The 12,820-nt window shown below is 40.6% G+C and overlaps 1 protein-coding gene across 1 annotated transcript in view; it reads right to left on the bottom strand.

Moving 5' to 3' along the window:
• DNAI7 (dynein axonemal intermediate chain 7) overlaps positions 1–12,820 on the bottom strand; it is a gene marked incomplete at its 5' end in the record, with an annotated part of 48,450 nt that overhangs the window by 792 nt on the left and 34,838 nt on the right. The window contains 5 exons of the mRNA XM_080662326.1: positions 234–347; positions 1,909–2,076; positions 3,381–3,595; positions 4,859–5,015; positions 9,073–9,233. Coding sequence (XP_080518452.1) covers positions 234–347; positions 1,909–2,076; positions 3,381–3,595; positions 4,859–5,015; positions 9,073–9,233 — 815 coding nt within the window. The remainder of the gene's footprint in view (positions 1–233; positions 348–1,908; positions 2,077–3,380; positions 3,596–4,858; positions 5,016–9,072; positions 9,234–12,820) is intronic.

Below are 12,820 nucleotides of genomic sequence, written 5' to 3'. Positions count from 1 at the left end.
CTAGTCTGAAATCAAGAGCATTTGGTACCATAATGGGCAATGAAGGTACAACCCTTCACATAGTTTAGCTTTATATTTTTGACAAAATTTTAAAAAATGGTTTTAAAACTCCATTTTGAGTGTTATTTCCCCCTCCCCTTTTTAAGAGGAGAAAACAGTCTATATTCTTTTAGCTTTTGAGTACCTTTTCTTTTGGAGGACAGAGTAGTGTTATGGGTTTTTGCATACTCTACCTTAAATATAACTTTTTCAGAACCACATTGCATATTCCACTTGCTCCAACCAAATGCAAAAGCAGAACTTAGCAAGGCCATTTGTCGATAAACTTTCATTTCCACCAAAGGATCCTGTCAATATAAATAAAAGTCAATAGAATTGATCATAGAGCCTTCTCAACAAGTCTCCCTTCCATCCTTGGCCTCCTACAGTTTATTCTCAACACAGAAGAAGCCATTAAAATGTAAGTCAGATTCTATGACTCCCCTCTCAAAATGGGGCAATGGCTTTCCCTTGCTCTCAGAATAGAATCCAAAGTGCTAACAGTGATCTGTAAGGGTCTGTGTGATCTGACACCCTCCCACATACATCTCATTATCTATCTGACCTATCTTTTCACCTATCTTTTCTTCTCCCTTTGCTAATTCCAAGCACCTGGCCTCCTTGCTGTTCCTTCAATCTTCTAGGTCGCTCAGCCTGGAAGCTGCTTCCTGAGATATCCACTTGGTTAAATTCCCCACCTTCATGTTCTGCTCAAATCTTTCCTTCTCCCCGAGCCCCCAATGCCCTATTTGATATTGTATACCGCCCTAACCCCAGTGTTCATCATCTACCTTTTCTTTTACCCATAGCACTTATTTACCTTTGACATGAAATCATTTTTTATGCTTATTGCTTATTTTTGTCTCCTTCTACTAGAATGTAAGCTCCACAAGGGTAGGAACTTTAAAAAAAATTCACTAATGTATCCTAAGCATCTAAAACATGCCTAGAATACTAGACTATAGGTGGTCAGAAAAAGAAATTCTTGAATATTCTAAATAAATGAAGACTACACTACATTCAGCATTTGCAGAGTAACTGGCAATTTAAGTTACTAAAACCAAGGTGGTATTTTCCTCCCCACACATGTACATACTCTTGATATAATTATTTTCAGATGCTACATGAATGTCTACCTACATTGTCATCTTTCTGGTATAATATAAACTTGTTCTTGAGTATTGAACTCATCTGCTCAAAAACCTCTCGTGATTAGAAGAGAATTTGTCTTTATTCATATGTCAAATATTACTAAACATCTGTATTCTAGGAATATGTGAGGTGCTAGAAGAATCCATCAAAATTGATCAAAAGGCAGTTCCCATCCTCAAAGAGCTTACAGTTTCATAAGGATGGATCTCATTAAGCTACAGCCTTACCAGTAACACAAAGCAGGCTGCGTTTTGTTTATGTCTACAGGGAGCCTCTGCCAAGACCCGGGAAGAAGTGGGTTGTGTACCAGTAGTCTGTCTGTCTGTGTGTTTGATTTCATCTGACTTATCCTGTTTGGGAAACTGCTCAGCCATTTACTCTTTGAAGAAGTCTTACATATATCTAGTCTGGGAGAAGCAAGAACAGACACAAAGTGTGACGTGGCTCTGACTACCCTTGCACTAACACCGGCCAGTTGTGGGTGTCCTCCTTTTGTCAAGTGAAGATCATACTAAAGGCTTACTTTCTTGTGGAAGATTATTAAACTTCAGAGAACTCTGAGTTTCTGATCTTGCCATTTATTCCTTCCTTTCTAACTAGAATCTTATATAAATGAACATAGAAAACCCATGATGTCCTTTAAGATTTATATACAATTTAATACTTGCTAGCATTCTAAATGTCCATTACATTAAGTTTGGAAAGATTCATTCTTACCTTATAGTTTGTAGCAACATAAAAATGAGAGTATTCAGTAGGGAAGATATTCAATCCAGCTTCTTGCAAAGTAATAATGAAATAAATAGGAGTCATCCATTTTCCTTCCAACATAGAGAGATGATTTTTGTCACCGATTTTTACTGAAGCTAACATGCAGAGGCCTTCCTAGTATCAATGAGAAAAAAAAAAAAGCTTTCATACAAGTTAAAGAAATTCTTCATTATCATTCTGGTTCTAGCCTTTGGGTTCTTTATACCATTTTTTAAAAGCCCTAGCTCATTCTATACTAAAAGGAATGCAGGGAAGGTATGTCTTAGGACCAATCTGAAAGCTCTGCCACCAAGTCTCCATGTTACCTTTTGGTGCTTTATCTGAACAATAAAGGGACTGAACTAAAGGATCTTTCAGATCTCCTATTTTATAAGTTATGATCTAAGAATACTACATATGTTCCTATTGAATTATAATAGCTATTTGATAGCAATCATGCTACATCTTTTAAGGATAATTTTTTACACTAAGATTTAACATAATGCAAAATTATTTTACCATTTTAAAGTTTGCAAAGTTTAAACTGGAAGTTGGAAGGTGTACAAAATTCACACCTCTCATCTGCTTTCAAAAGCAAAGCTTGATTAATTCTAGTCTTCCTGCCACATTCTTAAGAATTTCAGGCTCTCTCTCTCTTAAAACAGTTTTAGTGAGGTATACTTTACATATCATAAATTCACCCATTTCAAATGCAGAATACAGTGATTTTTTTAAAACTTGACTGAGTGGTGCAACGATCACCATAAATCAGTTTTAGAACACTTCCATCCTCCTCTCATCCCTCATGCCAATATACAGTTAATCCCCATTCCCACCTTCAGCCTCAGGCAACCACTAATCTACTTTTTGTCTCTAGATTTCAAGCTAATTTATGATTGCCAAGTAATACAGGCTCCTTGAGAGAGAAACCTCACAAAGGGGGTTTCAAATGGCTTGGTGATAAAGATCAGGACACCTCTTAGGAGTGGGTCAAAAAGTCTCTGAAAGTCATACTGCAACCAGGCTTGGACCTTCATTAATTGGTCTATTCCTAGTAACTTTAGGGTATAAATTTGTGCCTCGCTTTTTACATGTTATTTCCTATCTAATATTTTGTTTAGAAATTATAACTCAAGGTATATATTAAACATTTATAAAAGTCATTTCAACAGCAGTTCCCTACTGAAGACTGGGCTGCAGCCCTCACTGCTTAGGCCACTGAATGGGTAGAAACAACCATTCAAGAGTCTTAGCTGTTCTTACACAGACTTTTAGAAAGTGAAAATAAGATTGATGGGAAAGAAAGTTTCTAAAAAAAAAAAAAAAAAAAAAGACATTTCTGTATGTAAATGACCAGTGATCGATTGCTTTCACACACTCTCTTATAGTCATCAATGAGACTTACCTCTTAGATATGACTTGCTATAACAATGATTTACCTTAATTTGTATTTGAATCTCAGCAAATACTGTAGTCACAGTCAAAAGTACTTTATTCACATCAAGTGGTCTTAGTTCCCATGCCTGGTATGGCATGTTAATATGAGTATCTTGAATCAAGGTAACAGGGCCCAAAGTGTCCAGGCTGAATGTTATAACTCTTTCTTCTGATTTATAAGCTACATTACTGATGCCATCAGTTTTCCAATGTTTACCTTTTAGATTAAAGCAAATGACATTCGTTTAATTTTTTTCTATACAAAAATAAGTTGAATGAAACCCAAATAACTGCAATATATATATATAGTTCTCTTTTACGTTTAGAATAGAATCTCAACAAAAAAAAAACAACCTTGCTGGGAGCTTCTTCCTATCTCCAGGGTCAAGCTTGGTATGCAAGACCTTCAAATCAAGCTTTGACCCACATTTCTAGCTCCGTCCCTTCCCACTTATTCACACCTGGTTTCAGCCACCACTTTTTCCTTCCCTAACAACCATGTACCTGTGTGCCTCTGCACATGCAGCTCTTTCTCCCTGCAGTACTCTTCCTTCATATAGAACCTCTTACAGAACCTCTTTTCATCTTTTTTTAAGCAGCTTTGACCATCTTAAGTATACGATTAAATTATTTTAGTAAATTTACCCAATCTTGCAACCATCACCACAATCCAGTTTTTAGCACATTATTATCCTTCTGATAAGTTCCCTGTGTCCATTTTTAGTTCATTCCCATTCCCATCTTCTAGCCCCAGGCAACCATTAATATACTTCCTGTCTCTAAAGATTTGCCTTTTCTGGGCTTTTCACATAATAGGTGGTCTTTTGTGTGTCTTACAACTCAATAATAAAATACAACCCAGTTTCAAAATGAGTAAAAGATTTGAATATTTCCCCAAAGAAGATATATGTAAGGATAATAGATACATTTAAAAAATGCTCAACATTATTGGTCATTAGGGAAATACAAATTAAAACCACAAGATACCACTTCATACCCACAACAACGGTTATAATAAAAAAGACATAACAGCAAACGTTGGCAAGGATGTGGAGAAATGGGAAAACTCGTATTGCTAGCAGGCATGTAAAATGGTACAGCTACTTAGAAAAAACAATTTGGCAGGTTCTTAAAAAGTTAACATAAATTTACCATTCAACTCAGCAATTCCACTCCTAGGTATATACCCAAGAGAAATGAAGATATATGTCTATGCAAAGTCTCGTAGGAGAATGCTCTCTTAGTCTCTTGAGGACCTGTTCAGTATTTCATCCTTAACCTTCCAGACTGACTCAGTCACCGTTCTGCTCTACAGCACTTCCATCTCTGATAGCCCACCACTGCGTCATGTTGTGATGTTTTTCTCTATATGCCTCTCCTACAACTTTGAACACTCCCAGGGGAAAGCATGCGTTTCTCTCTCTCTTTCTGATTGTTTAGCATACCTCTTCTAATTACATAATTATCAAAGCTGGTGTACCTTCAGCGTCCCACCTTGCCACCATGGGATTCTCAAAAAAGATCACGTTCTCATGAACCTCAAGCATGACCTCTATGGGTGGGAAAACGTTTTCTGTTTCTGAGTCTTCTGTAGTTGCTGGAGGATAAATAAATTTCTGTAATCCATCTTTGAGTATCTTTTAAAAATGACCGAAACAACATCAAGTTAGAAGCTGACTGGTGTTATAACTAAAGATGTAAATATTACTGAATAAGCTATATAGTTATTTTTAATAAGTACTAAAGTTTGGTCCCAACTATAGATTGACTAACAAAATGTTATAACAAAATGAAAGATGATGATTAAGGGGGAAAGCACTAAATTTGAATGTAATTACAGAACCCTTTTATGGGCCAGGTTCTAGGCTGGGACGTACCCCGCATTTTATTCCAAGCAATCCTACAGGCATATGTTTAACAAAGCAGGTGACTGGGTGAAAAGGGTAAAGCAAATGAGAAGTACAGATTGGCAGTTACAAAATAGTGATGGGATGTTCAGTTAATTACCTACTGTAATAAATGTGTATGGTGCCAGCTGGCGACTGGAAATATCAGGGGGAACAATTTCTAAAGTATGTGATGGTCTACATCAAACCTCAGAAAGAAGGTGGGGTTTGAGGGGGTAAGAGATCAACCAAAAGACTTGTATTCATGCATATAAACATAACCCATGGACACAAACAGTAGGGGGGTGAGGGCATGTGCTGGAGGGTGGGAGAGGCCAGGGAGAGGTCAATGGGGGGAAAAGGAGGCATATGTGATACTTTAAACAATAAGAATTTAAATTTAAAAATAATAATAAAGTATATGGCGATCTAACTACTATGCTATATACCTGAAACTAATACAAAATAATATTGCATGTAAAATGTAATTTAAAAATTTTTAATAAAAGAAGAGAAAGTAGGTAAGTGGGATTTCCATAAATCAAGTGATTTGCCACAAATTACAAATTACTTCAAAGAGGCATCAGAACTCGAAAACAGAGCTATGGGACCCCAGATACCATGTTCCAATACCCTGGCTAGGGTGTGTAGGTGAAGAGAGAAAAATGTATAAGCAGTGTAACAAGTGTAGAAATGAGTGGATGAAAGTAAAACTCATCACATTGTACATCTTAAACTTACATGTCAATTATATCTCAATAAAGCTAGGAGAAAAAAGTAAGTCAATGAAACCAACAGAGATTTCTCTGGGATAAAGGTGACCCACCCACTATCTAAATTTAATGTATCTAAATGTAGAGAAAGATCTAGGGAAGGGGAAAGACTTAAAATGTTACAAAATAGAGAAAGAAAGAAAGAAAGAAAGAAAGAAAGAAAGAAAGAAAGAAAGAAAGAAAGAAAGAAAGAAAGAGAAAAAGAGAAAGAAAGATTGGGGACAAATTGTAGAGGGGGGACAGATTATTGAAAAAATGCTTGAAAAAAAAAACAACAAAACCCTGGCCTGTTTAGCTTAGTTGGTTGAGTGTCTTTCCCTTGTGCCCAAAGTCGCTGGTTTGGTTCCGGTTAGGGCACACACCAGGTTGGGAGTTCAATCCCCAGTTGGGGTGCGTACAGGAGAGACCCAATAGATGTTTCTCGTGCTCTCCTTCTCCCTCTCCCTTCTTACTAGTATCTCTCTAAAAGTCAAACACGTATTTTTAAAAAAAGATTCTTGGAAAAAAGTAGGAAGACCTCTTTGTTGCAGGAGAGGAAAACAGGTGTGAGGCAGGATACTCTGTGCTCAAATGGAGAGCGCAGACTGGTGGTCTCAGGACATTCTCACAAAGATCTTTGGGTGAATCCTGAAAACCCCAGATCAGGCTGAGACCTCCCTATGGGTAAAGAGTCACCAAAAGAATGTCTGTTTTGAACTCCCCACTATCCTTCAAATGTCCCTGAGATAGGGAAGGTTGATTCAAATAGATTCTTCAAAGTGGCTATTGACCAGAGTATCTCCCCCAGGTGTGCTCTAAAAAAAGAATTCTCATTTGTGGGGAGAAGGGGAAAGGAATGACAATATCATCCCCATTGAGGTGAAAATTAGTTTGGGGGGAGCATGAAAGAAATCTTACTCTTTTATGTATAAAGCACAGTTATGCATACAGCACACACACAGATATGCAGTCTATCTACGGTATTAAAGTCCTTGGCAGGGGATGACTAGGAAAAAATGTTTACAAGAGAGGCGATATGAGGAAAAAAGTTGAGAAATACTGCTCTAATACAAGAATTCACCAACAACCTACAATGTAGTGATAGGTGCCGGGCAATCTATGTATATGACGTGTTAGAGGAGGCGGAGAGGGAAAGAGGAAAGAAGGACAGCAGGGCAGGAAGGGCTATGACAACAGAATTGGGTATATTTGGGACACAAGCCAGTGAGGTAACGTGAAACCAAGTTAGTCCTAGTGCAAATGCTACTACCTACTAAACCAAGAGTGAGAAAGTCCTCGATAGATGATCTAACAGCTGCTATGGTCAGTATCCTTACTACTCCAAGTGCGGTCCCTGCATGAAAATTAGTTTGGGGGAGCGCTGGCATCACCAGGATCTGTGCTTCTCAACTTTGATGTGCACATGAATCACCTGAGGGTCTTGTAAAAATGTAACTTCAGGAGATCTGAGGTGAAGCCCCAAATTATGCATTTATAACAAGTTCCCAGATGTTGATGCTGCTGACCGATGGACCACATTTTGTATAGCAAGGATCCAGACCGGTGCTTTAGTTGTGTTTTGCTACTACAACATAGACTGCTAAGTCTCGCCTCCAGAATTTCTGATTCAGCAAGACTGAGGTGGGGACCATGAATCTGCATATCTAGCAAATTCCCAGATGATGATGGATGATGCAGATGCTTCCAGTCCAGGGACCACATGTAGGGAACCACTTATCTAGACCAGAATCTACAAATGATGGTCCCTGGAAAGCCTGGCCCACCACTAGTGTTTGTAAATAAAGCTTAAACTGGAACACAATCATGCCTATTCCTGTACATATGGCTGTTTTAGCATCACAATGGTAGATCTGAGGAGTTGCGACAGAGCTTTATATATATAAAGCCAGTGTCCATGACGACTAAACAACCGGTCACCATGAGGTGGCACTGAACACCTCTCGGTCCCTCCCCACCCCTGCCCTCGAGCAGCGTGGGGTGGGACTGGGGACTGGCGAGCGGGCTGAACGGCTGACCTCTTGGTCCCTGCCCACGGCCTGCAGGCTCCGATGGATCAGTGATGGTGAACGGGGGAATTGGGGTGGGTAGCGGGAGGACCAGGCTGGCTGTCAGGCCATTGGGATCACCAGCTCATCCCTGGCTGCTCAGGAGCTCAGGCCTGCAGGAAAGCAGGCACCAGCAACTTCACCTCCATGCGCCTGCGATGGGCCGCCGCTGATGGAACGCGCTGCCTGCTCAGGGCAACCCACACCGGGGCGGGTAGGTCACAGGCGCGCCCCGCAGCTTCCATCAGTGCCTCAAGCTGCAGCGGTGGCAATGGTGCCCCGCTTGAGCGGCCCTGAGCGGACAGAGTGTTCCATCAGTGGCCAGCCCACACACACATGGAGATGAAGTCACCATCGCCTGCTTTCCCACAGGCCTGAGCCCCTGAGCAGCCAGGGATGAGTTGGTGATCCCAACGGCCTGACAGCCCAGTGGCGGAGGCGGTATTTGGCCTGGGACTGGCAAAGGGGCAGAAGATAGCCCTGATCACAGGAGGCTAGGCCCTAGGGACTCTACCCGCACCATTTCGTGTGCTGGGCCTCTAGTGTAAACATAATGCTACAGGTTTACAATTAACATGCATTATTTCTAGTTTTAAAGTCCATATTATTTTATGTTTTTTTAAATTGATTTTTAGAGAGAGAGGAAGGAAGAGGGATAGAGAGATAGAATCATTGATGAGAAAGAAACTTCATCAATGGGCTGCCTCCTACACAACCCCTACTGGGGATTGAGCCCACAACCTGGGTACGTGCCTTGACCGGGAATCGAACCATGACCTCCTGGTCATGGGTCTGTGCTCAACCAGTGAGCCACACCAGCTGGACTAAAATCCATATTATTTTCCTGTTAATACTGATTCAAATTTTATAAAATTACATTTTCCTTCATGCTTGCTTAATAGAGTTAAAATTCATTATGTGTTAGAGCCGTTGGTATAAAGTAAAAATGTGAGAAATTATTTTACTCGTAAGTTTTAAGAATCAACCTACTTCCATCATCATCCAGCCCTTCATTGGTTTACACTGTGGGGGAAGCTCCAGAATATCCAAGTGGTACACTCCACCCAGAGTTGTGAATTGGCATACATCAACCTCATCGTCTTCAAATTCACGTAGCCTCTCAGAAGCATTCTCTAGCAGCAACAGCTGTGCTAAAATTAATCAGGTTAATTCCATTTCTAAATAGATCATAACATTTTTGTATATTTTTAGGAGGGAAATAAAATATCTAGCACTGGCACAGGAAGTTTTTACTTAGCTACTAACACTTTTTAAAAAGTGATTAACTCAAAACTATTCACAAAGCTGACGACTGGAGTGGAAATGGGCCTGTGTAATGGTAGGATGCAGGGGAGGGTTACTTCATATTATATATGCTCACATTTCAGAATTTTGTATACAGTAAGTACATGTTATTAACAGGAAAACTTTAAAAATATATCTTAGGGAAGGGGAAATAATTTTCCCTCTACCCTTGTGAGTTCTTGGCTGAGACCTCCGAAGTAAAAGATTAATAAGATAAAAACAGAAGTTAACAGGAGTGCCTCATGTATACATGGGATATCCCCAGGGAGAAGCGGAGTAATTCAAAGAGGTGGCGTAGAACTCCAGCTTATATAGCATTTTCCACAAAGAACAGTAAAGATGTGGAAAAATGACAGGACAAAGGAAAGCAGTTGGAGGTTTCTGAGGGTAGAGATATAGGCTAGGTTATAGTTAGTTATGTAGATTCCTCTGGTGCCCTCTCCTGATAGGGTCTAAAGTTGTCTCTGAGAACTAAGTTTTGTCCTTCCTAGTCATGAGGAAAGTAGCGATACTTTGAAAATTTATATCCTACTTTTTGGCAAATAGCAGAGGGGTAGAAAGCTTTACTTGCATCAATAGCTTTTCAGCTCAAAATAATCCTTATGCCAAAGTGGTATATTTGGGGGCAGAATATTCTGCTACCTTTTATTATGAAAAGGTCAAAAAAATGGTTTAACACAAAATTTGATAACTGCTTAATTAATGTCTTAATATTGGACCTTATGGTGCTAAATATCTGGAGGGAAGCAAAATTGTAAAAAAAAATTAATTTTGGTGCATATATAAAATTAAAGCTAATTTTTTTTCAATAAAAATAGGTTCAACTCATAGAAAAACAGGGATGGAGGCTTGAAAGTGAAGAAACTAGATTGGATAATCTTCATGTTTAGACATTTTATGGGGAAATTCTATCCTATCTAATAAAAGACTAATATGCAAATTGACCATACCTCTGCTACACCCACAAGCCATGCCCACAAGCCACGCCCACAAGCCAATCAGGAGGGAATATGCAAATAAACCCAACCAAGATGGCTGCAGCCACAGAGAGCAGGAGGGAGGCTTTGGTTTCCCTGGCAATGGAGGAAGCCAAGCTTTCCACCTGCCCTTGCCAGCCCAGGCCTCCACTCAGTACTACAAAGTTTCAATTATAGAAGATAAATAAAGCCCAACAGAAATTGCAGCAGCCACAGAGCTGGAGAGAGCAGGAGGCTAGGGTTGCCTGCGGCGATGGAGGAAGCCAAGCTTCTGCAGCCCTGGCCTGCTTTGGCCTCCGCTTAAGGCTACAAAGTTTCAATTATAGAAGATACATAAATCCTAACAGAAATGGCTGCCACCACGGAGCAAGCAGAAGGCTTGGCTCCACTCCAGGCTACAAAGTTTCAATTGTAGAAGATAAATAAATCCCAGATACCAGGGCCTCTGCTTGGGTCGCTGGGGGGGCGTGGCCAGCCTGCAAACCACCACAGGCCCCTGACCCAGGCTGCCCCACACCCCAAGGGAACCCCCACCCTGATCCAGGACACCCTTCAGGGCAAACCAGTTGGCCCCCACCCATACACCAGGCCTCTATCCTATCTAATAAAAGAGTAATATGCAGATTGACCATCACTCCAACACACAAGATGGCTGCCCCCATGTGGTCAAAGATGCTGCCTCCATGTGGACACAAGATGGCCACCACAAGATGGCCAGCAAGGGAGGGCAGTTGAGAGGAACCAGGCCTGCAAGGGAGGGCAGTTGTGAGCCATCAGGCCAGCAGGGGAGGGCAGTTGGGAGGGACCAGGCCTGCAAGGGAGGGCAGTTGTGGGCGATCAAACCTGCTGGGGAGGGCAGTTAGGGATGACCCAGGTGGTAGAGGAGGGAAGTTGGGGGTGACTGGGTCTGCAGGGAAGGGCAGTTGGGGAGGACCCAGGCCTGCAGGGGAGAGCAGTTGGGGGGTACCAGGCCTGCAGGGGAGGGCAGTTAGGGGTGACTAAGCCTGCAGGGGAAGGCAGTTAGGGGCAAACAGGCTGGCAGGGGAGCAGTTAGGCATCAATCAGGCTGGCAGGGGAGTGGTTAGGGGGTGATCAGGCTGGCAGGCAGAAGTGGTTAGAGGCAATCAGGAAGGCAAGCAGGCGAACAGTTGGGAGCCAGCAGCCTTGTATTGTGAGAGGGATGTCCGACTGCCCATCTAAACGGGCAGTCGGACATCCCTCGAGGGGTCTCAGATTGGAGAGGGTGCAGTCTTGGCTGAGGGACACCCCCCCCCCATGCATGAATTTTGTGCACTGGGCCTCTAGTGATTTCATAATGCTCAATGCACAAACAGGGGAATATCTGAAGTCACATATCACTAGGACAGTGATCAGCAAACTCATTAGTCAACAGAGCCAAATATCAACAGTACAATGATTTAAATTTCTTTTGAGAGCCAAATTTTTAAACTTAAACTTCTTCTAATGCCACTTCTTCAAAGTAGACTTGCCCAGGCCATGGTATTTTGTGGAAGAGCCACACTCAAGGGGCCAAAGAGCCATATGTGGCTAGCGAGCTGCAGTTTGCCGACCACTGCACTAGGACATTCCTGCCTTTCACTAAAATTCTTTCAACACAGTGCAATGAGTAAGAAAGGGAAATCAGACCACTTACAGGTCCCACCCTTGTGCAATATATGCTAATTAACATCTCAGTTCCTTCTTCTACAAAATGGATATAATAGTAGTACCTATCATAGAATTTGGGGGCGGTATGAGTTCATACATGTAAAGAGTTCAAAACTGTTGTCTGACCTGGTAAAAACTCAGGAACTGTTAGCCTTATTTATATATCACTACAAGTTTTCTCTCTCATAAGAGGAAGCACACTGAGATGGCATTGGATTTAACCCATGGAGATCAGGCACTGAAAATTAATGGAAATATTCAAAGGAAATCCAGTTTAGCACTTTCATTTTTTTCCTTGTGTATATTCAATAAAATGTAGAATTTAATTAATTTTCAATTGTGTCTAATTAATAACCCATTTACCTGAAAAGAAAGTAAAAAAGAATACTGTGTCCAATTTTAGACATTTATGATATATTAATCAGGTATCATCATGTAGAAAACCTTGGTATTATGACAGAGGCTATGAATTGACTATAGTATCATTTTTAATAAGAAAATTACCTCGTAAGGGTTATAGAAAATTGCAAAATATAAACTTAGGTGACTGCAGAAATAAAAGTGTGTTGAAAAAAGTAAAGAAGTAGAAAATAAGACTGTTATTAAAAATATGCTAAGAAATATATAGAAAATAGATTCTTTAGAAGTTCCTGGGAAAGCAGCATAATGATAAAGTTAATGGAAAAAATGTACAAAAATATCAAACTAAAAGATTGCAAATGATACTTCACTATCATTTTGACACTTTTAAAGTTTATCCAATTGCTATTTGCCAGGATAAGATTGAA

This window comes from Plecotus auritus (assembly GCF_963455305.1).
Source record: "Plecotus auritus genome assembly, chromosome: 3".
NCBI lineage: Eukaryota > Metazoa > Chordata > Mammalia > Chiroptera > Vespertilionidae > Plecotus > Plecotus auritus.
This window is presented reverse-complemented; position numbering and strand designations above follow the sequence as displayed.